Source organism: Saccoglossus kowalevskii, chromosome 12 (assembly GCF_978046115.1).
Source record: "Saccoglossus kowalevskii chromosome 12, keSacKowa6.1, whole genome shotgun sequence".
Taxonomy (NCBI): Eukaryota; Metazoa; Hemichordata; class Enteropneusta; family Harrimaniidae; genus Saccoglossus; species Saccoglossus kowalevskii.
In genome coordinates, this window is record NC_140652.1 from 7,253,298 (window position 1) to 7,278,154 (window position 24,857).

The window sequence follows — 24,857 nt, forward strand, 5'->3', positions numbered from 1 at the left end:
ATTTTAAAACATCCAAAAACATGAAATACCCGCCAATTCTGCTTAACTTCAAATGATCCATGCAGCTATGTGGTTACGTGACCGACAAATGTTTAAAGTAAAGCACGATCGGGCGTGGTTAGTACTTGCATGGGAGACTCCCTGAGTAAACGAGCAGTTGAATTTATTTTTTTGTTTCATCACACACATAGTAAAGATATAAGGCCACGTTACTTCATTCTTTTTTTACAGTGATGGCAATCATTTATAGTGGAAAATCGTGTTTTTTTTGTAACTATTATAATTAAGGAAAAGTTTTCAAATTGCTTCTAATTTTAAAGAACAAGTTGTAGATGCTATCGGCACATAGTGGGTTTTAAGCCGTTAACACACCGGGCAAAGTTGTTCAAAGTGATGGCAAAGTTGTGCAAAGTTATGGAAACTTTGGTAGATATATCGGTATACATGACCTAAGTTGTTGGCATATAGAAACGTGCAGCTGTAAAGTCAACACATTTAATAAATGCCAATTGAAAGCAACCTATAGATGTTCACATAAACTGACTGTAAAATGTTAGAAAACAGCGTGCAATGTTGGAAAAAGCGAAGGAAATGTTGGCGGAGTTGTTTGTTTATTTAACCTAAGTCATTGTAACGACACCCCCGCAGTTAAATTTAGAAAACATTAAGTAAATGCAAAAGGAATGACTCATATATAAACAAATTATCACAACAGCCAACCGAAGTATCAACAACAAACTGCTTACAAAGTTGTGAAAATTCATTGCAAAGTTGGTTGTTTCAAGCGGGATTGTTACCTGAGATATCATAATAACAAGTACCACAGTTAAAAGTTCGAAAATGTGAATAAATATTTCGAGAATTGCTGTTAAATTACCGTAGTGTTGCTCCAAGTATGTAGAGGTCATAGGTCAATACTAGAATGTACTTTGTGCCAGCGATAACGATTTTAAAACATCCAAAAACATGAAATACCCGCCAATTCGGCTTATCTTCAAATGATCCATGCAGCTATGTGGTTACGTGACCGACAAATGTTTAAAGTAAAGCACGATCGGGCGTGGTTAGTACTTGCATGGGAGACTCCCTGAGTAAACGAGCAGTTGAATTTATTTTTTTGTTTCATCACACACATAGTAAAGATATAAGGCCACGTTACTTCATTCTTTTTTTACAGTGATGGCAATCATTTATAGTGGAAAATCGTGTTTTTTTTGTAACTATTATAATTAAGGAAAAGTTTTCAAATTGCTTCTAATTTTCAAGAACAAGTTGTAGATGCTATCGGCACATAGTGGGTTTTAAGCCGTTAACACACCGGGCAAAGTTGTTCAAAGTGATGGCAAAGTTGTGCAAAGTTATGGAAACTTTGGTAGATATATCGGTATACATGACCTAAGTTGTTGGCATATAGAAACGTGCAGCTGTAAAGTCAACACATTTAATAAATGCCAATTGAAAGCAACCTATAGATGTTCACATAAACTGACTGTAAAATGTTAGAAAACAGCGTGCAATGTTGGAAAAAGCGAAGGAAATGTTGGCGGAGTTGTTTGTTTATTTAACCTAAGTCATTGTAACGACACCCCCGCAGTTAAATTTAGAAAACATTAAGTAAATGCAACAGGAATGCCTCATATATAAACAAATTATCACAACAGCCAACCAAAGTATCGACAACAAACTGCTTACAAAGTTGTGAAAATTGATTGCGAAGTTGGTTGTTTCATGCGGGATTGTTACCTGAGATATCATAATAACAAGTACCACAGTTAAAAGTTCGAAAATGTGAATAAATATTTCGAGAATTGCTGTTAAATTACCGTAGTGTTGCTCCAAGTATGTAGAGGTCATAGGTCAATACTAGAATGTACTTTGTGCCAGCGATAACGATTTTAAAACATCCAAAAACATGAAATACCCGCCAATTCGGCTTATCTTCAAATGATCCATGCAGCTATGTGGTTACGTGACCGACAAATGTTTAAAGTAAAGCACGATCGGGCGTGGTTAGTACTTGCATGGGAGACTCCCTGAGTAAACGAGCAGTTGAATTTATTTTTTTGTTTCATCACACACATAGTAAAGATATAAGGCCACGTTACTTCATTCTTTTTTTACAGTGATGGCAATCATTTATAGTGGAAAATCGTGTTTTTTTTGTAACTATTATAATTAAGGAAAAGTTTTCAAATTGCTTCTAATTTTCAAGAACAAGTTGTAGATGCTATCGGCACATAGTGGGTTTTAAGCCGTTAACACACCGGGCAAAGTTGTTCAAAGTGATGGCAAAGTTGTGCAAAGTTATGGAAACTTTGGTAGATATATCGGTATACATGACCTAAGTTGTTGGCATATAGAAACGTGCAGCTGTAAAGTCAACACATTTAATAAATGCCAATTGAAAGCAACCTATAGATGTTCACATAAACTGACTGTAAAATGTTAGAAAACAGCGTGCAATGTTGGAAAAAGCGAAGGAAATGTTGGCGGAGTTGTTTGTTTATTTAACCTAAGTCATTGTAACGACACCCCCGCAGTTAAATTTAGAAAACATTAAGTAAATGCAACAGGAATGCCTCATATATAAACAAATTATCACAACAGCCAACCGAAGTATCGACAACAAACTGCTTACAAAGTTGTGAAAATTGATTGCAAACTTTGTTGTTTCAAGCGGGATTGTTACCTGAGATATCATAATAACAAGTACCATAGTTAAAAGTTCGAAAATGTGAATAAATATTTCGAGAATTGCTGTTAAATTACCGTAGTGTTGCTCCAAGTATGTAGAGGTCATAGGTCAATACTAGAATGTACTTTGTGCCAGCGATAACGATTTTAAAACATCCAAAAACATGAAATACCCGCCAATTCTGCTTAACTTCAAATGATCCATGCAGCTATGTGGTTACGTGACCGACAAATGTTTAAAGTAAAGCACGATCGGGCGTGGTTAGTACTTGCATGGGAGACTCCCTGAGTAAACGAGCAGTTGAATTTATTTTTTTGTTTCATCACACACATAGTAAAGATATAAGGCCACGTTACTTCATTCTTTTTTTACAGTGATGGCAATCATTTATAGTGGAAAATCGTGGTTTTTTTGTAACTATTATAATTAAGGAAAAGTTTTCAAATTGCTTCTAATTTTCAAGAACAAGTTGTAGATGCTATCGGCACATAGTGGGTTTTAAGCCGTTAACACACCGGGCAAAGTTGTTCAAAGTGATGGCAAAGTTGTTCAAAGTTATGGAAACTTTGGTAGATATATCGGTATACATGACCTAAGTTGTTGGCATATAGAAACGTGCAGCTGTAAAGTCAACACATTTAATAAATGCCAATTGAAAGCAACCTATAGATGTTCACATTAACTGACTGTAAAATGTTAGAAAACAGCGTGCAATGTTGGAAAAAGCGAAGGAAATGTTGGCGGAGTTGTTTGTTTATTTAACCTAAGTCATTGTAACGACACCCCCGCAGTTAAATTTAGAAAACATTAAGTAAATGCAACAGGAATGCCTCATATATAAACAAATTATCACAACAGCCAACCGAAGTATCGACAACAAACTGCTTACAAAGTTGTGAAAATTGATTGCAAAGTTGGTTGTTTCAAGCGGGATTGTTACTTGAGATATCATAATAACAAGTACCATAGTTAAAAGTTCGAAAATGTGAATAAATATTTCGAGAATTGCTGTTAAATTACCGTAGTGTTGCTCCAAGTATGTAGAGGTCATAGGTCAATACTAGAATGTACTTTGTGCCAGCGATAACGATTTTAAAACATCCAAAAACATGAAATACCCGCCAATTCTGCTTAACTTCAAATGATCCATGCAGCTATGTGGTTACGTGACCGACAAATGTTTAAAGTAAAGCACGATCGGGCGTGGTTAGTACTTGCATGGGAGACTCCCTGAGTAAACGAGCAGTTGAATTTATTTTTTTGTTTCATCACACACATAGTAAAGATATAAGGCCACGTTACTTCATTCTTTTTTTACAGTGATGGCAATCATTTATAGTGGAAAATCGTGGTTTTTTTGTAACTATTATAATTAAGGAAAAGTTTTCAAATTGCTTCTAATTTTCAAGAACAAGTTGTAGATGCTATCGGCACATAGTGGGTTTTAAGCCGTTAACACACCGGGCAAAGTTGTTCAAAGTGATGGCAAAGTTGTTCAAAGTTATGGAAACTTTGGTAGATATATCGGTATACATGACCTAAGTTGTTGGCATATAGAAACGTGCAGCTGTAAAGTCAACACATTTAATAAATGCCAATTGAAAGCAACCTATAGATGTTCACATAAACTGACTGTAAAATGTTAGAAAACAGCGTGCAATGTTGGAAAAAGCGAAGGAAATGTTGGCGGAGTTGTTTGTTTATTTAACCTAAGTCATTGTAACGACACCCCCGCAGTTAAATTTAGAAAACATTAAGTAAATGCAACAGGAATGCCTCATATATAAACAAATTATCACAACAGCCAACCGAAGTATCGACAACAAACTGCTTACAAAGTTGTGAAAATTCATTGCAAAGTTGGTTGTTTCAAGCGGGATTGTTACTTGAGATATCATAATAACAAGTACCATAGTTAAAAGTTCGAAAATGTGAATAAATATTTCGAGAATTGCTGTTAAATTACCGTAGTGTTGCTCCAAGTATGTAGAGGTCATAGGTCAATACTAGAATGTACTTTGTGCCAGCGATAACGATTTTAAAACATCCAAAAACATGAAATACCCGCCAATTCGGCTTATCTTCAAATGATCCATGCAGCTATGTGGTTACGTTACCGACAAATGTTTAAAGTAAAGCACGATCGGGCGTGGTTAGTACTTGCATGGGAGACTCCCTGAGTAAACGAGCAGTTGAATTTATTTTTTTGTTTCATCACACACATAGTAAAGATATAAGGCCACGTTACTTCATTCTTTTTTTACAGTGATGGCAATCATTTATAGTGGAAAATCGTGTTTTTTTTGTAACTATTATAATTAAGGAAAAGTTTTCAAATTGCTTCTAATTTTAAAGAACAAGTTGTAGATGCTATCGGCACATAGTGGGTTTTAAGCCGTTAACACACCGGGCAAAGTTGTTCAAAGTGATGGCAAAGTTGTGCAAAGTTATGGAAACTTTGGTAGATATATCGGTATACATGACCTAAGTTGTTGGCATATAGAAACGTGCAGCTGTAAAGTCAACACATTTAATAAATGCCAATTGAAAGCAACCTATAGATGTTCTCATCAACTGACTGTAAAATGTTAGAAAACAGCGTGCAATGTTGGAAAAAGCGAAGGAAATGTTGGCGGAGTTGTTTGTTTATTTAACCTAAGTCATTGTAACGACACCCCCGCAGTTAAATTTAGAAAACATTAAGTAAATGCAACAGGAATGCCTCATATATAAACAAATAATCACAACAGCCAACCGAAGTATCGACAACAAACTGCTTACAAAGTTGTGAAAATTCATTGCAAAGTTGGTTGTTTCAAGCGGGATTGTTACCTAAGATATCATAATAACAAGTACCACAGATAAAAGTTCGAAAATGTGAATAAATATTTCGAGAATTGCTGTTAAATTACCGTAGTGTTGCTCCAAGTATGTAGAGGTCATAGGTCAATACTAGAATCTAGAATGTACTTTGTGCCAGCGATAACGATTTTAAAACATCCAAAAACATGAAATACCTGCCAATTCGGCTTAACTTCAAATGATCCATGCAGCTATGTGGTTACGTGACCGACAAATGTTTAAAGTAAAGCACGATTGGGCGTGGTTAGTACTTGCATAGGAGACTCCCTGAGTAAACGAGCATTTGAATTTATTTTTTTGTTTCATCACACACATAGTAAAGATATAAGGCCACGTTACTTCATTCTTTTTTACAGTGATGGCAATCATTTATAGTGGAAAATCGTGTTTTTTTTTGTAACTATTATAATTAAGGAAAAGTTTTCAAATTGCTTCTAATTTTCAAGAACAAGTTGTAGATGCTATCGGCACATAGTGGGTTTTAAGCCGTTAACACACCGGGCAAAGTTGTTCAAAGTGATGGCAAAGTTGTGCAAAGTTATGGAAACTTTGGTAGATATATCGGTATACATGACCTAAGTTGTTGGCATATAGAAACGTGCAGCTGTAAAGTCAACACATTTAATAAATGCCAATTGAAAGCAACCTATAGATGTTCACATAAACTGACTGTAAAATGTTAGAAAACAGCGTGCAATGTTGGAAAAAGCGAAGGAAATGTTGGCGGAGTTGTTTGTTTATTTAACCTAAGTCATTGTAACGACACCCCCGCAGTTAAATTTAGAAAACATTAAGTAAATGCAAAAGGAATGCCTCATATATAAACAAATTATCACAACAGCCAACCGAAGTATCAACAACAAACTGCTTACAAAGTTGTGAAAATTCATTGCAAAGTTGGTTGTTTCAAGCGGGATTGTTACCTGAGATATCATAATAACAAGTACCACAGTTAAAAGTTCGAAAATGTGAATAAATATTTCGAGAATTGCTGTTAAATTACCGTAGTGTTGCTCCAAGTATGTAGAGGTCATAGGTCAATACTAGAATGTACTTTGTGCCAGCGATAACGATTTTAAAACATCCAAAAACATGAAATACCCGCCAATTCGGCTTATCTTCAAATGATCCATGCAGCTATGTGGTTACGTTACCGACAAATGTTTAAAGTAAAGCACGATCGGGCGTGGTTAGTACTTGCATGGGAGACTCCCTGAGTAAACGAGCAGTTGAATTTATTTTTTTGTTTCATCACACACATAGTAAAGATATAAGGCCACGTTACTTCATTCTTTTTTTACAGTGATGGCAATCATTTATAGTGGAAAATCGTGTTTTTTTTGTAACTATTATAATTAAGGAAAAGTTTTCAAATTGCTTCTAATTTTCAAGAACAAGTTGTAGATGCTATCGGCACATAGTGGGTTTTAAGCCGTTAACACACCGGGCAAAGTTGTTCAAAGTGATGGCAAAGTTGTGCAAAGTTATGGAAACTTTGGTAGATATATCGGTATACATGACCTAAGTTGTTGGCATATAGAAACGTGCAGCTGTAAAGTCAACACATTTAATAAATGCCAATTGAAAGCAACCTATAGATGTTCACATAAACTGACTGTAAAATGTTAGAAAACAGCGTGCAATGTTGGAAAAAGCGAAGGAAATGTTGGCGGAGTTGTTTGTTTATTTAACCTAAGTCATTGTAACGACACCCCCGCAGTTAAATTTAGAAAACATTAAGTAAATGCAAAAGGAATGCCTCATATATAAACAAATTATCACAACAGCCAACCGAAGTATCAACAACAAACTGCTTACAAAGTTGTGAAAATTCATTGCAAAGTTGGTTGTTTCAAGCGGGATTGTTACCTGAGATATCATAATAACAAGTACCACAGTTAAAAGTTCGAAAATGTGAATAAATATTTCGAGAATTGCTGTTAAATTACCGTAGTGTTGCTCCAAGTATGTAGAGGTCATAGGTCAATACTAGAATGTACTTTGTGCCAGCGATAACGATTTTAAAACATCCAAAAACATGAAATACCCGCCAATTCGGCTTATCTTCAAATGATCCATGCAGCTATGTGGTTACGTGACCGACAAATGTTTAAAGTAAAGCACGATCGGGCGTGGTTAGTACTTGCATGGGATACTCCCTGAGTAAACGAGCAGTTGAATTTATTTTTTTGTTTCATCACACACATAGTAAAGATATAAGGCCACGTTACTTCATTCTTTTTTTACAGTGATGGCAATCATTTATAGTGGAAAATCGTGTTTTTTTTGTAACTATTATAATTAAGGAAAAGTTTTCAAATTGCTTCTAATTTTCAAGAACAAGTTGTAGATGCTATCGGCACATAGTGGGTTTTAAGCCGTTAACACACCGGGCAAAGTTGTTCAAAGTGATGGCAAAGTTGTGCAAAGTTATGGAAACTTTGGTAGATATATCGGTATACATGACCTAAGTTGTTGGCATATAGAAACGTGCAGCTGTAAAGTCAACACATTTAATAAATGCCAATTGAAAGCAACCTATAGATGTTCTCATAAACTGACTGTAAAATGTTAGAAAACAGCGTGCAATGTTGGAAAAAGCGAAGGAAATGTTGGCGGAGTTGTTTGTTTATTTAACCTAAGTCATTGTAACGACACCCCCGCAGTTAAATTTAGAAAACATTAAGTAAATGCAACAGGAATGCCTCATATATAAACAAATTATCACAACAGCCAACCGAAGTATCGACAACAAACTGCTTACAAAGTTGTGAAAATTGATTGCAAAGTTGGTTGTTTCAAGCGGGATTGTTACCTGAGATATCATAATAACAAGTACCATAGTTAAAAGTTCGAAAATGTGAATAAATATTTCGAGAATTGCTGTTAAATTACCGTAGTGTTGCTCCAAGTATGTAGAGGTCATAGGTCAATACTAGAATGTACTTTGTGCCAGCGATAACGATTTTAAAACATCCAAAAACATGAAATACCCGCCAATTCGGCTTATCTTCAAATGATCCATGCAGCTATGTGGTTACGTGACCGACAAATGTTTAAAGTAAAGCACGATCGGGCGTGGTTAGTACTTGCATGGGAGACTCCCTGAGTAAACGAGCAGTTGAATTTATTTTTTTTGTTTCATCACACACATAGTAAAGATATAAGGCCACGTTACTTCATTCTTTTTTTACAGTGATGGCAATCATTTATAGTGGAAAATCGTGGTTTTTTTGTAACTATTATAATTAAGGAAAAGTTTTCAAATTGCTTCTAATTTTCAAGAACAAGTTGTAGATGCTATCGGCACATAGTGGGTTTTAAGCCGTTAACACACCGGGCAAAGTTGTTCAAAGTGATGGCAAAGTTGTGCAAAGTTATGGAAACTTTGGTAGATATATCGGTATACATGACCTAAGTTGTTGGCATATAGAAACGTGCAGCTGTAAAGTCAACACATTTAATAAATGCCAATTGAAAGCAACCTATAGATGTTCTCATAAACTGACTGTAAAATGTTAGAAAACAGCGTGCAATGTTGGAAAAAGCGAAGGAAATGTTGGCGGAGTTGTTTGTTTATTTAACCTAAGTCATTGTAACGACACCCCCGCAGTTAAATTTAGAAAACATTAAGTAAATGCAACAGGAATGCCTCATATATAAACAAATTATCACAACAGCCAACCGAAGTATCGACAACAAACTGCTTACAAAGTTGTGAAAATTGATTGCAAAGTTGGTTGTTTCAAGCGGGATTGTTACCTGAGATATCATAATAACAAGTACCATAGTTAAAAGTTCGAAAATGTGAATAAATATTTCGAGAATTGCTGTTAAATTACCGTAGTGTTGCTCCAAGTATGTAGAGGTCATAGGTCAATACTAGAATGTACTTTGTGCCAGCGATAACGATTTTAAAACATCCAAAAACATGAAATACCCGCCAATTCGGCTTATCTTCAAATGATCCATGCAGCTATGTGGTTACGTGACCGACAAATGTTTAAAGTAAAGCACGATCGGGCGTGGTTAGTACTTGCATGGGAGACTCCCTGAGTAAACGAGAAGTTGAATTTATTTTTTTTGTTTCATCACACACATAGTAAAGATATAAGGCCACGTTACTTCATTCTTTTTTACAGTGATGGCAATCATTTATAGTGGAAAATCGTGGTTTTTTTGTAACTATTATAATTAAGGAAAAGTTTTCAAATTGCTTCTAATTTTCAAGAACAAGTTGTAGATGCTATCGGCACATAGTGGGTTTTAAGCCGTTAACACACCGGGCAAAGTTGTTCAAAGTGATGGCAAAGTTGTGCAAAGTTATGGAAACTTTGGTAGATATATCGGTATACATGACCTAAGTTGTTGGCATATAGAAACGTGCAGCTGTAAAGTCAACACATTTAATAAATGCCAATTGAAAGCAACCTATAGATGTTCTCATAAACTGACTGTAAAATGTTAGAAAACAGCGTGCAATGTTGGAAAAAGCGAAGGAAATGTTGGCGGAGTTGTTTGTTTATTTAACCTAAGTCATTGTAACGACACCCCCGCAGTTAAATTTAGAAAACATTAAGTAAATGCAACAGGAATGCCTCATATATAAACAAATTGTCACAACAGCCAACCGAAGTATCGACAACAAACTGCTTACAAAGTTGTGAAAATTGATTGCAAAGTTGGTTGTTTCAAGCGGGATTGTTACCTGAGATATCATAATAACAAGTACCATAGTTAAAAGTTCGAAAATGTGAATAAATATTTCGAGAATTGCTGTTAAATTACCGTAGTGTTGCTCCAAGTATGTAGAGGTCATAGGTCAATACTAGAATGTACTTTGTGCCAGCGATAACGATTTTAAAACATCCAAAAACATGAAATACCCGCCAATTCGGCTTATCTTCAAATGATCCATGCAGCTATGTGGTTACGTGACCGACAAATGTTTAAAGTAAAGCACGATCGGGCGTGGTTAGTACTTGCATGGGAGACTCCCTGAGTAAACGAGCAGTTGAATTTATTTTTTTGTTTCATCACACACATAGTAAAGATATAAGGCCACGTTACTTCATTCTTTTTTTACAGTGATGGCAATCATTTATAGTGGAAAATCGTGGTTTTTTTGTAACTATTATAATTAAGGAAAAGTTTTCAAATTGCTTCTAATTTTCAAGAACAAGTTGTAGATGCTATCGGCACATAGTGTGTTTTAAGCCGTTAACACACCGGGCAAAGTTGTTCAAAGTGATGGCAAAGTTGTGCAAAGTTATGGAAACTTTGGTAGATATATCGGTATACATGACCTAAGTTGTTGGCATATAGAAACGTGCAGCTGTAAAGTCAACACATTTAATAAATGCCAATTGAAAGCAACCTATAGATGTTCTCATAAACTGACTGTAAAATGTTAGAAAACAGCGTGCAATGTTGGAAAAAGCGAAGGAAATGTTGGCGGAGTTGTTTGTTTATTTAACCTAAGTCATTGTAACGACACCCCCGCAGTTAAATTTAGAAAACATTAAGTAAATGCAACAGGAATGCCTCATATATAAACAAATTATCACAACAGCCAACTGAAGTATCGACAACAAACTGCTTACAAAGTTGTGAAAATTCATTGCAAAGTTGGTTGTTTCAAGCGGGATTGTTACCTGAGATATCATAATAACAAGTACCACAGATAAAAGTTCGAAAATGTGAATAAATATTTCGAGAATTGCTGTTAAATTACCGTAGTGTTGCTCCAAGTATGTAGAGGTCATAGGTCAATACTAGAATCTAGAATGTACTTTGTGCCAGCGATAACGATTTTAAAACATCCAAAAACATGAAATACCTGCCAATTCGGCTTAACTTCAAATGATCCATGCAGCTATGTGGTTACGTGACCGACAAATGTTTAAAGTAAAGCACGATCGGGCGTGGTTAGTACTTGCATGGGAGACTCCCTGAGTAAACGAGCATTTGAATTTATTTTTTTGTTTCATCACACACATAGTAAAGATATAAGGCCACGTTACTTCATTCTTTTTTACAGTGATGGCAATCATTTATAGTGGAAAATCGTGGTTTTTTGTAACTATTATAATTAAGGAAAAGTTTTCAAATTGCTTCTAATTTTCAAGAACAAGTTGTAGATGCTATCGGCACATAGTGGGTTTTAAGCCGTTAACACACCGGGCAAAGTTGTTCAAAGTGATGGCAAAGTTGTGCAAAGTTATGGAAACTTTGGTAGATATATCGGTATACATGACCTAAGTTGTTGGCATATAGAAACGTGCAGCTGTAAAGTCAACACATTTAATAAATGCCAATTGAAAGCAACCTATAGATGTTCACATAAACTGACTGTAAAATGTTAGAAAACAGCGTGCAATGTTGGAAAAAGCGAAGGAAATGTTGGCGGAGTTGTTTGTTTATTTAACCTAAGTCATTGTAACGACACCCCCGCAGTTAAATTTAGAAAACATTAAGTAAATGCAACAGGAATGCCTCATATATAAACAAATTATCACAACAGCCAACCGAAGTATCGACAACAAACTGCTTACAAAGTTGTGAAAATTCATTGCAAAGTTGGTTGTTTCAAGCGGGATTGTTACCTGAGATATCATAATAACAAGTACCACAGTTAAAAGTTCGAAAATGTGAATAAATATTTCGAGAATTGCTGTTAAATTACCGTAGTGTTGCTCCAAGTATGTAGAGGTCATAGGTCAATACTAGAATCTAGAATGTACTTTGTGCCAGCGATAACGATTTTAAAACATCCAAAAACATGAAATACCCGCCAATTCGGCTTAACTTGAAATGATCCATGCAGCTAAGTGGTTACGTGACCGACAAATGTTTAAAGTAAAGCACGATCGGAGGTGGTTAGTACTTGCATGGGAGACTCCCTGAGTAAACGAACAGTTTAATTTATTTTTTTTGTTTCATCACACACATAGTAAAGATATAAGGCCACGTTACTTCATTCGTTTTTACAGTGATGGCAATCATTTATAGTGGAAAATCGTGGTTTTTTTGTAACTATTATAATTAAGGAAAAGTTTTCAAATTGCTTCTAATTTTCAAGAACAAGTTGTAGATGCTATCGGCACATAGTGGGTTTTAAGCCGTTAACACACCGGGCAAAGTTGTTCAAAGTGATGGCAAAGTTGTGCAAAGTTATGGAAACTTTGGTAGATATATCGGTATACATGACCTAAGTTGTTGGCATATAGAAACGTGCAGCTGTAAAGTCAACACATTTAATAAATGCCAATTGAAAGCAAGCTATGGATGTTCACATAAACTGACTGTAAAATGTTAGAAAACAGCGTGCAATGTTGGAAAAAGCGAAGGAAATGTTGGCGGAGTTGTTTGTTTATTTAACCTAAGTCATTGTAACGACACCCCCGCAGTTAAATTTAGAAAACATTAAGTAAATGCAACAGGAATGCCTCATATATAAACAAATTATCACAACAGCCAACCGAAGTATCGACAACAAACTGCTTACAAAGTTGTGAAAATTGATTGCAAAGTTGGTTGTTTCAAGCGGGATTGTTACCTGAGATATCATAATAACAAGAACCACAGTTAAAAGTTCGAAAATGTGAATAAATATTTCGAGACTTGCTGTTAAATTACCGTAGTGTTGCTCCAAGTATGTAGAGGTCATAGGTCAATACTAGATACTACTATGATGGGGGCTCTATGATTTGTCTCAATGGCAAGATAGCTGTTCAGGGAGAACAGTTTTCATTGAATAACGTGGTATGTTTTATTGTGAAATCATGTCATTTAGTTTTAACTCTTATCTAGCTAAGCCCTATAATGTAATGTGACTGTATTTATCCAGGGGGTCAAAAATGGGAAAAGTAGTATTCAAAAGGAAATGGCAACATTCCCATAAATTGCACCCTCTAGTGACAACTTCTGTTACGTAAATGGGTGACACAAAGGCCATTGAAAGCATCAATATCAATTAGATCTGTAATCGTCCATCATTGACTTGACCCATGTACAACATTTTGACGTCAAAGATGCGTTCCATCACTAGTTGAGAATGACACCTACAAAATCAGTTCTGATGGACAATACAATGCATATATTATATTGAATTCAAAACAAAGTGGGACAAACTATGCTATGCAAAATAGTAAATAAGCCTCATTTGAATATGCAATGAAGATGCAAACAAACAAGAGAAATTTAAGTATGAAGATTAGAGGGCAGTATGAACCCTACAAAGGTACTGTTCGGGGAAAAAGGGATTCATATGTTAATTTGTATCTATAGACTTCATTTGTTCCATTCTGTAGGAAGTTTACACTGCAATTTTAGATTTGGAGGATACTCGAACATTCCGTGGCCAGTTTTCAAGCCGCTCTATGCAGGTAATTACTTAACAAGCATCATAAAATGCCATTGCCAATTTGAATCAAAATTTCAGTAGTCTTGATTCAATATTAACATGTAAATGTGTATCATTCAACAGTGCTACTATGTTTTAAAAATTAGCACATTAACATCAGTGAGGCTCTATTATGTTCACTGACAATGTATGAAAATGGATATAATTGTGCTAGCCAGCAAAATGTTCAAGTATCACTAAATAACATATGGAAGTGGTGTTTATAAATACGAATTAAATTCATATTTATGTTGCTTGAATAGGTTTAGGATAGAATGGTAAAAATTGACTAAAGTTCAAGCAGAACATGATTGCATTAATTAATTAATACAATCTTCTAGTTTATACTTTACGGTATAACCTAAACTATATACTGTAACAAACATGGTCAACCTGGCCATTGTAATTGGTGAGAGTACAAGATGCAATGAATGAAGTCGCCATCTGATTGTGATAAGGATGCTCTAATGTCTATAAATGTAAAAAAAATATCTGATCAATAACATATTTTATCAAATTGTGACGCTCATATCTGCATCTATTATTTCATTACCAGGCAACTAATGCACAAGTTTATCCCAGAATTCAAGTTGACTTTTCCCTGTCGCTCGATGACGACGTTGCGATTCCTTACTTTCAACCAATCGAATGGCAATACCACACAGTACCTGAGGAAATTACACTTGGTCCAGCATGCTGGCTTTGGGACTACCTACGACGCAGTGGACAGGTTGTATTTTATTTCAATGTATTTGATTCATTTAAACGATTATTGCGTTACATAATTTCTTATGAATTTTGCTTCCATGACACCTAAGTTTTATTATATATATAGAAATGTACTCTTAACTGCATTTGATCATTGGTGGTTTTCTTATCTTTAGGGTGGATTTTTTCTTCCATTAAGTGGTGGTATTGATAGTTCGTCTACAGCATGTCTTTTGTTAGCAATGTGTCATTTGGTGTGTGATGCCATCACTAATGGAAGTAAGTGTTATCAATGTGTCATTTGATGTGTGATGTCATCTCTAATGAAAGTGTTATCAATGTATCATTTGATGAGTGATGTCATCTCTAATGAAAGTGTTATCAATGTATCATTTGATGTGTGATGTCAGCTCTAATGAAAGTAAGTGCTATCAATGTATCATTTGATGTGTGATGTCATCTCCAATGAAAGTAAGTGTTATCAATGTGTCATTTGATGTGTAATGTCATCTCTAATGAAAGTAAGTGTTATCAATGTATTGGTTGGTGTCTAGTGTCATCTCTGATGAAAGTTCAATGTATCATTTGATGTGTGATGTCAGCTCTAGTGAAAGTAAGTGTTATCAATATGTCATTTGATATGTGATGTAATCTCTAATGAAAGTAAGTGTTATCAATGTATCGGTTGGTGTCTAATGTCATCTCTGATAAAAGTGTTATCAATGTATCATTTGATGTGTGATGTCAGCTCTAATGAAAGTAAGTGTTATCAATGTGTCATTTGATGTGTGGTGACATCTCTAATGAAAGTAAGTGTTATCAATGTATCGGTTGGTGTCTAATGTCATCTCTGATGAAAGTATTATCAATGTATCATTTGATGTGTGATGCCAGATCTAATGAAAGTAAGTGTTATCAATGTGTCATTTGATGTGTGATTTCAGCTCTAGTGTAAGTAAGTGTTATCAATGTGTCATTTAATGTGTGACGTCATCTCCAATGAAAGTAAGTTTTATCAATGTATCGGTTGGTGTCTAATGTCATCTCTGATGAAAGTGTTATCAATGTATCATTTGATTTGTGATGTCAGCTCTAATGAAAGTGTTATCAATGTGTCATTTGATGTGTGATGTCATCTCTAATGAAAGTAAGTGTTATCAATGTGTCATTTGATGTGTGATGTCATCTCTAATGAAAGTAAATGTTATCAATGTGTCATTTGATGTGTGATGTCATCTCTAATGAAAGTAAGTGTTATCAATGTATCGGTTGCTGTCTAATGTCATCTCTGACGAAAGTGTTATCAATGTATCATTTGATGTGTGATGTCAGCTCTAGTGAAAGTAAGTGTTATCAATGTGTCATTTGATGTGTGATGTAATCTCTAATGAAAGTAAGTGTTATCAATGTATCATTTGATGTGTGATGTCATCTCTAATGAAAGTAAGTGTTATCAATGTATCGGTTGGTGTATAATGTCATCTCTGATGAAAGTGTTATCAATGTATCATTTGATGTGTGATGTCAGTTCTAATGAAAATAAGTTTTATCAATGTGTCATTTGATGTGTGACGTCATCTCTAATGAAAGTAAGTGTTATCAATGTATCATTTGATGTGTGATGTCAGCTCTAATGAAAGTAAGTGTTATCAATGTGTCATTTGATGTGTGACGCCATCTCTAATGAAAGTAAGTGTTATCAATGCATCATTTGGTGTCTAATGCCATCTCTGGTGAAAGTGCTATCAATGTTACATTTGATATGTGGTGTCACACGTATTCATCACATTGACATTTTATTTTTTTTCAAATAAATCGAATAGTTCATGTCAGAATGCAAAAGTATTCATTCAAGTCATTGTATACTTTTCGTTTCCATAGATATTGATGTGTTATCTGACGTACACAGAGTAGTCAGTGATAAAACATATACACCAAGAGATCCCAAAGACTTGGCTTGCAAAATGTTTACAACATGTTACATGGGAACAGTGAATTCATCTGAAGAAACAAAGGAAAATGCCAAGAGATTGGCTGCTGATATTGGCAGGTGAGTTCATCATGGAAGGTCAAAACTGTTGACTCAAACTCTATTTGCATGCTTGTGTTTGTGCAAATGCCTGTTTAGTTTAGTCTGTATATGTGGATTACAGAGAAAATACAGTGGTATGCTAACTTGTGTTTCTTAATATTGTGATTTTTGACAAAACCCAGAATTGTGTTATGGGATAATGTGTGTACAGAATTTTGTTTATATATTTATTCATAATAAGAGATGCCATATATTCTGTTACCATAGTTACCATTTGGACATCAAAATTGACTCTGCTGTGTCTGCATCGGTTGGAATATTCACCATGACAACAGGTAAAACTCCAAAGTTCAAAGCGCATGGAGGCAGTGTTCGTGAAAACCTTGCTTTGCAGAATATACAGGTACAGATTTATTTTATTGTTGGTTGTTTTCAGCACTTTGGTGTAGATTCCGGCTATTGTAAGATGTTGAGTTTCTCTTTTAATCGACTTCTGATGTTGACTGTTCGTAAGAAATTGATACAGAAGAAATGATTTGCTATTCTCATTCAGCCCATGAATCAAGTAAAATGAAGATATAATATGTATGTGCATATTACTGTTTCCATATTCCTGTGTGTTTTTTTTTCGTTTTATGTCTAGTATGAGGTGTTTTATATTACATGCTAACACAATACTAATAATTAATAAGTGGAATTTTACAATAAAAACTTATCAAAAGTGCTTGATTTTGGTATAAAATTACCACAAAAAAACAAAACAATTAATATGTTATAGGCTCGTACGAGAATGGTTCTATCTTACCAGTTTGCCCAGTTATCACTATGTTCACGTGGATTAAGTGGAGTACTATTAGTACTGGGATCTACCAATTTTGAAGAAAGGTATCCTTCATTTTATACTGTTTTTTATAGAAAAGGTGAAATAATGTTTACCCAACAAACTGTGTCCACATTTGTGATTTTCCATCGTTCGTCAGAATCACAAGACTAAGTTGCCATTTTACTAACGTGAGGCTCGCTGTGAAATGCACGGTAATAATTGTGTGCATGATGTGACATATATATTTTTTTCAGTATAATATTAACACAGACTTTCATCTACATACAATTGAAAACATAGTAACTATATTCACGGTATTGCCTAATGTAAGAACTCCACTGATATTATTTTAGGAATGATTTCAATATTTTGTACAGACCGACCCATGCTCGAGGCGCATGTCATCATCTTCGGTACCTGCTTCAAATACACATTGTAACCCATGCCAATCAAGTGATATTCTACGACCAACGGTTTTTGTTCAGTATTAGGCCACATTCTATAGACAGCCCTGGAAAGTGGTAAATGTGTAATGTGGGAAATTCATCGGCAACTCTTCTTGATCAGCAACACAACGCTACAATTTTGTTTATGACCTTTTGTCATATGTTACGCCAGTCGTGGTTGTGCGCATGCTTTAGAGACGCCTCAAATCTGTGCATTTTTATTGAGGTGAAATACGCGACTTCTTAGTGCAATCCTGCATAGGAGAGTATGTTTACCTCGAACTTGTCAAGTATTGTTCTTAATCACGACTTATATGACCTGTTGTTTTGCGTAGATATTGGTGACTATATTGGAGCAACATCTCATGGTTGCAGTCCTTGTACATGTACATGTAGATGTTTACTTATTTTGTTTCCATTTATTATTAGCTTGAGAGGTTATCTCACTAAATATGACTTTTCCAGCGCTGATATCAATCCTATTGGTGGGATTAGTAAAACTATTCTCAGACAATTCATTTTATATGCAAAAGAAAAATACAACCTGCCTTCACTTGACAAGTAAGTACAAAAAACTGTCTGAGTTAAGGAGTCTTTTTAAGCAATTTGATGCTTTTGATTGGTCTTACTGTTGTACCTGACCATCGCAGTGTACTGTATGCTCACTTGAACCTCATAATGCACACCTTGCCATCTCGAATATACTGATTAGCACAACCAGTATCACTCGTATAAAACCTCCAATTTCACTCCAATCATTAGCCATGTTCTAACTGATCTCGTACTACAAATAAACCTATGTAAAATCTTGAAAAGTAAGGCTATTTAATCTTCGCCAGCCAAGGTAACCCACAGGGTTTCGTTTACAGAAAAGTATGTTTACATGGAGCTCGCAAATCCACGCGATTCAAAAGATGGGCTATTTCATGAATAAAAACCAAATAGTCGCGTACCAACAAAATTATGAAACGGTATTTGTCATTTTTTTTAAATAAAACAAACAAAATCATCTGTGTTGAAGATTGAAACCGATCATCTACACTGTTATTGGCAATATTGGAAACGTTGTGCATTTCCAAAACCGAGTTGGTGTTCGCTAAAATTTAATTCAGAAACCTTGGATGGGTTTATTCGTGTACAATAATAAATAAAACAGTTTGAAATACAAGAATACCATCCCTTGTTATTCAAAATATAGATAATTACATTCAGAGGTTTTTATGGGAACCCTCATCTCAATGCAACTTCTGTTCCACCTGTAATGTGTTTATAAGAGAACGACACTTACCAAGGCAATCAATCAGCATCCAATTGAATTGTTTCAGTATTAGACACAGCATTTACTATGTGACGGCAAATTATTGAAAATTTCTTATTTTATTGATTTGTGTAATTATTCATTTTCCCAATTGTAGAATCATCCAAACACCACCGACTGCTGAACTAGAACCTTTAACTGCAGGGAAAATAACACAGAAAGATGAGGTAATAGGCTCCATATCATTCTTTAAAGTACTATTATCTACTGTGTAGGTAGGTTCTCTCAAGCTGAATGATGTTACTTAATATAATACTTAGTATAATTGTATATGGTATATTTATATAGACGAGTTACGTTGTCTGATTAGTTTTGTTCTTTAACAATGAATGAATACTTTTCTGACAGATATATATCTAGATTTCAAGTTTTTTTTAATAAATGGACACATGTCTTAAACTTTCGAAATTGTGAGATTTGTCAACACTGAAATGTACAGTAAAACTGTAGTACACATTTCATTGCTGCAATCTGCTTCAAATACGCATACATTTTCTGAATTTAATATTGATATTCTTTTCATTACTTTTATATAGTGTTCCTCATATTAGAAATTTTAAAAATTATTTTGAAAATCCATAATCTCAAAATATTTGTTATATTTGTATTGAAGGAAGACATGGGCATGTCTCATGCTCAACTGTTCGACTGTGGAAGACTTCGTAAAATGTCCAAATGCGGTCCTTTCTCAATGTTTTGCAAGTTGATACATCAGTGGAGGGACGCATACTCTCCAAGGCAGGTAAGTCAAATATTATAAAAACACTACGATAAATATTTTCCCTTCTTTTTTGGCCAAAAAACACCCCACAACAATTGATTTTGACAAGTTAATACAGAAATATGTTATTATTATGAATATTTTATTAAAAATGTATTCCACAAGCATGCCAACGATAATTTTGATTATTACTGAATTCACGAAAATACTAGTTAGAGACAAAACATAATTTAATATATTTTTGAAATGTTTGTTATTTCAATTGTCATTTATGACTGAAACAGCTGAAACAACTCATATATGACTATTAACTCTAATAAATATTATTTCATTTAGTAAAACTATTGTTTTTCCTCAATAAAACAAACGAATTTAACAATCAAAATTGGAAAATAGTAACAGTAATCTTAAAATACAAAATCTTACTTCAGTTAACGGGGAAGTCAAGGCAAACAACATAATGCTCCCTAAAGAAAGACCTCTATAAATGTAGGAGAATGCAATTTACAGTTTTTTTATATCACTTTTCATTCTCTAAATATTCAAGTGTGACATCAGATCCACATATATATATATATATATATATATATATATAATGAAAAGTGAAAAACTGTGAATTGCATTTTCTTACATTTGCCGAGCTCTTTCATCTGGGAGTATTATGTTGTTAGATTTGACTTTTCCATTAACTATAACTGCTTATGATATTTAGTTAAAAAAGGTATTGAACATTGTTGCCATATAGCTATTGTAAGGTAATCCTATTTTATATGTTCAATAGTAACAATACTTGTATTTCGGTTTATGTGCAAATGTCACATTGATTGGTCAAATCGTGGTCACATGGTAGGGAATTAAAATCATTATTGCCAACAATAATGTTTGGCTTGCCCATAATGACGTAATGGAAAAGTCCTTGTAGTGGCAAAATGTTTATGAGAATGGAACTTTATGAGGGCCCAGGTCACATAGCTCTCCTTTTATCAGCCAGATCTCTGCAGCCGTTTGTAAATAAGGTCACTTAAATTGTCACTTGGAGAATTCTTTGATCACCAAATTAATTCTAAAAATGTGTTGTAACAATGTAAATTTTGTGGATACTATTGACCCATATACAAAGTAATTTGCTGTTATATAAATCGAGATGCACAAGTACCTATAAATAATGTTATGTATCATTGCTTGCCAAGTTTTGAAGTCTTAGAAAAATTATATTCCACGTTTTGATTAAAGCAAGCAATCCCAAAGTAGAGAGTATAATGTGGTTGTTAGACTGACAATTTAATTTCGAGTGATCATATTTAAATTAACTCAACTGTGTAGTTATATGATGATACTATTAAATATATGTCTATGCTATATATCTCACTAAATCGCTCGTAATATAGAAAACATTGGGCCGTGTGTTTTAGAAAATTATTGTTTCGATTATTTGAACAGCACATCACATAATATTTAATTTCAAGGGAAAGCTCGTTGCTAACTGTGGGATGTTTGCCACGCATGCATGCTGCATTTTTCATTGTTTTTGCATCAATTGTGTTGGACACCTGGTAATACAATGTATAAACGCGTGAAATTAAAATGCTTTCACTTCCACAAACATGCTAGTAAATAGTCAAGCACAATATTAACAGCGTGTGTCTCAAGACTTGCAGCATACATAAAAATGTCATATCATGTTACTGTATTGCAGGTAGCAGAGAAAGTGAAGCATTTTTCCGTACCTACTCCATCAACCGACATAAGATGACAACACTGACCCCATCATATCATGCTGAATCCTACAGTCTAGATGATAACAGATTTGATCTACGTCAGTTTCTGTACAATGCAAAATGGCCCTGGCAATTCCGTAGTATTGATGAGCAGGTATGACAGTATTAACAGGAAGACATAGAATATCTTTATTATGACATTATTTGAAGGCATTGCCATCCATTTATATTTTACTTTGATTACGATTACCTCAATGCTCAGCAGTTTGCTTTTCATTTGGTAACACTAGAAATTAAGGAGCTATTAACATAATCAACCTGCAACCTGAAATCTTGCATACCATATCTGGTGCAACAAATTTTAGATTTTTTTATTTGATCCAAGTCTAGATTTTTTGTCAGGGAGTACAATCATTGTGAATTGTAAGCAGTTTTTTATACGGGAGACTGGTTTAGAATTGACTGCTGCTCATAGCATTTATGCAATTAAGATGGCAAATATCTGATTCCAGAACAGATTCTGTTTCACAGTGAATACATTCAGAATGCCTTGTTAAAGTTTGAGTTTGTTTTTCTCATTTTAAGTATTTCTGTTTTTATGTTTTTTTCAATGCTTAAAAGACGGTGGTCGTCACACTGCGCATGTGCGACATTTGTGTTGATAAACTTTGATTTTCCCACAATAGAATGCACTCTTCTAACGGAAATCACAAGTTATGAGGCTTGACCTGTGCACGACTTGCACTAATTACCGCCGGTGACTCCTTCATACCTTCCAATCACCTAAAAAATAATTAAATATACGTCTACTTTTGTAGACTTTCTGCGCAACAGTCAAAGTCGCCATCTTTGTTTATATTAGACCCATATATCTCTCGCGAATGCGTGGCGCGACGATTACCGCCTTTTAATATTACACAAAATACATAATGTTATGATGTGATGTGATATAATAAAAATAAACAATCCCCCAGCTTTGTATAATATCATAATGCATATTTATACAGATGAAAAGTATACAAGAGTCTTTGATGCGTGTTCAGACTATGATTAATCATTTTTTTATTTTATCTATTTCACCAACTACAAATATATCAGTTGTAAAAATAAGAGAATGTTGCATCATGCTGCTTTAATGCCACTTGTACACATGAGACAATAGTTTGAGTAAAAAATCAAGTATGTTTTGCATTTATTGATAGGTGAAAACGCTTGAGGAGAAAGATAAAAGGAACAGTCGCCATGGCAACACTAGGTTTGGTAAAAGGAAGGATTTAGATTATGCTAGAATGTTTGGTGGTCCTGAAAGAGAGCAGAAAGCAGGAAGGGCTTTCTTCACTGACAAAACACCAGATGCTGGAGCATTCGTTGCTATGGAAACTGAAACCGCTTCGAGAAATTTCTCAATTTGCACTGATCCTTCCATTGTCAGTGTTAAGTATGATGCAGGATGTGTTGCCATGACGGCAACAACTGACAGAGACGAGAATGAGATTTTAGCACACGATCGGCAATGTTCAACCAGATCTGAACCAGGATTTAAAGGCAGAAAACGATGTGCCAGTCTTGTTAGCGAAGATTTAGGAGTGACTGAAACCCTAAAGGGTTCTATCAAAAAGCGTAGAAGTTCTATATCGGGGCTCAAACGGTCCTTGAGTACTAGTGCTACCAACAGTAGGTTCTCTAATCTAGGTGCTACATGGTGGAAGCCCTGGACATGGAAAACTTCAACCTAAGGGCGCAAAGAATACATTACCCCAGCCTATGTCTGTCTATGTCTATGTTAATGATTTACGAAATAATCAACCGGAGACCTCGTTCCAAAAACATTAGAATAATTCAAATAATAATTAGGTCAGTGAATAAATCGAATAATGAAATGTAAATAATGTCTAAATTCTATTAAAAAGTTCAGAAAAGGTGAAACTCGGGTATCATGGTTGGTGTCCCTGATGCTTTTTAAGCCCTATGCTTTTTCTTAGGCAATTTCGTAGAAATTGTTTCAACCTATCGCGTACCAAGTAAAATTCAGTTTGTTTGCCATTCGGACATTTTAGCATTTTCCAGCATTGTTTTTTGAAGTATTGCTACACCCTAGACCATCCGTACCGTATAAACAACCCAAACAGATAAGTAGATAAAGTAGATATAAGCGAGTCAATTTGTTGAATAACATACTCCTGGTTATGATAACTATATTATATTTAGTATCAATGGAAACTTATTATACAATCATTGACATTTTTTAACTTCAATGTGCATCACGGAAATACTACTGAATCAATTATAAATAGGTAAAATAGGAACCAGAAATAGCCGTTGGCAAATCTAGTCTGATTCCTCAAAAAACATAATGAATTACACTATCTTTGAGGGTGATTTATAATAACCTGAACCTGTAAGTGAAGCTAATAATATTAATAACAATAACAACAATAATAATAATAACAATAATAATAATAATAATAATAATAATAATAATGACAATGATAATGATAATGATGATAATTATTATTATTATACATCTGTCACCGTAACGCCATAAGTTACAGCGTGCCATAATTTTGCGGTATTTTACGGGGTATTTTCATACTACCATATTTGGAAATGCCAATTCCAAATATGGAATGATTACGCGCGTAAGCGTCCTCTAATAATAAAAACAAACATGGCTGCCACCAGGATTTGTCCGGACTCCATACAAAGAAGTTCGCTGATTCTGTTCTAAACTTTTTGGATTTCGGCATTTCCATGATGTATCCTTGAAGGGAAAAGATGTATAATAATAAGGTTATTACGACAGACAGTACGGTCGGTCGATACTGCCGCTGTACTGTCTTCGTGCATACTTTGAGGTATCTTCGTAATAACCTTATATTATTATTCAATTAATTTTTCTTTCATTTTTAACTTAAACAATTTCCTTGAGGTAATGTCTTTTATATTCTGTGGTAGCTGGTTCCATAGCTTGGGGGCCAGTATTTTTAATAGAACGTTGACCTACATTAATACGGTACTTTGGAATTATTAAATTTCCTTTGGTATGAAACCTAGTATGATAAGTTTTGGGTACATGCTGAAAGAGTTGGGATATAGAATTAGGAAAATGTCCATGAATACTATCAAAAAC

The 24,857-nt window shown here is 34.5% G+C and overlaps 1 protein-coding gene across 1 annotated transcript in view; it reads left to right on the plus strand.

Moving 5' to 3' along the window:
- The window catches only part of LOC102807981 (glutamine-dependent NAD(+) synthetase-like), a 47,128-nt gene extending 23,665 nt beyond the window's left edge, over positions 1 to 23,463 (plus strand). The window contains exons 2-13 of the mRNA XM_085505862.1: positions 13,240 to 13,321; positions 13,870 to 13,944; positions 14,518 to 14,691; positions 14,846 to 14,948; positions 16,551 to 16,719; positions 16,969 to 17,104; positions 17,480 to 17,586; positions 18,400 to 18,531; positions 19,386 to 19,455; positions 19,902 to 20,034; positions 21,706 to 21,881; positions 22,930 to 23,463. Coding sequence (XP_085361988.1) covers positions 13,240 to 13,321; positions 13,870 to 13,944; positions 14,518 to 14,691; positions 14,846 to 14,948; positions 16,551 to 16,719; positions 16,969 to 17,104; positions 17,480 to 17,586; positions 18,400 to 18,531; positions 19,386 to 19,455; positions 19,902 to 20,034; positions 21,706 to 21,881; positions 22,930 to 23,463 — 1,891 coding nt within the window. The remainder of the gene's footprint in view (positions 1 to 13,239; positions 13,322 to 13,869; positions 13,945 to 14,517; positions 14,692 to 14,845; positions 14,949 to 16,550; positions 16,720 to 16,968; positions 17,105 to 17,479; positions 17,587 to 18,399; positions 18,532 to 19,385; positions 19,456 to 19,901; positions 20,035 to 21,705; positions 21,882 to 22,929) is intronic.
- The last annotated feature ends 1,394 nt before the right edge of the window (positions 23,464 to 24,857 follow it).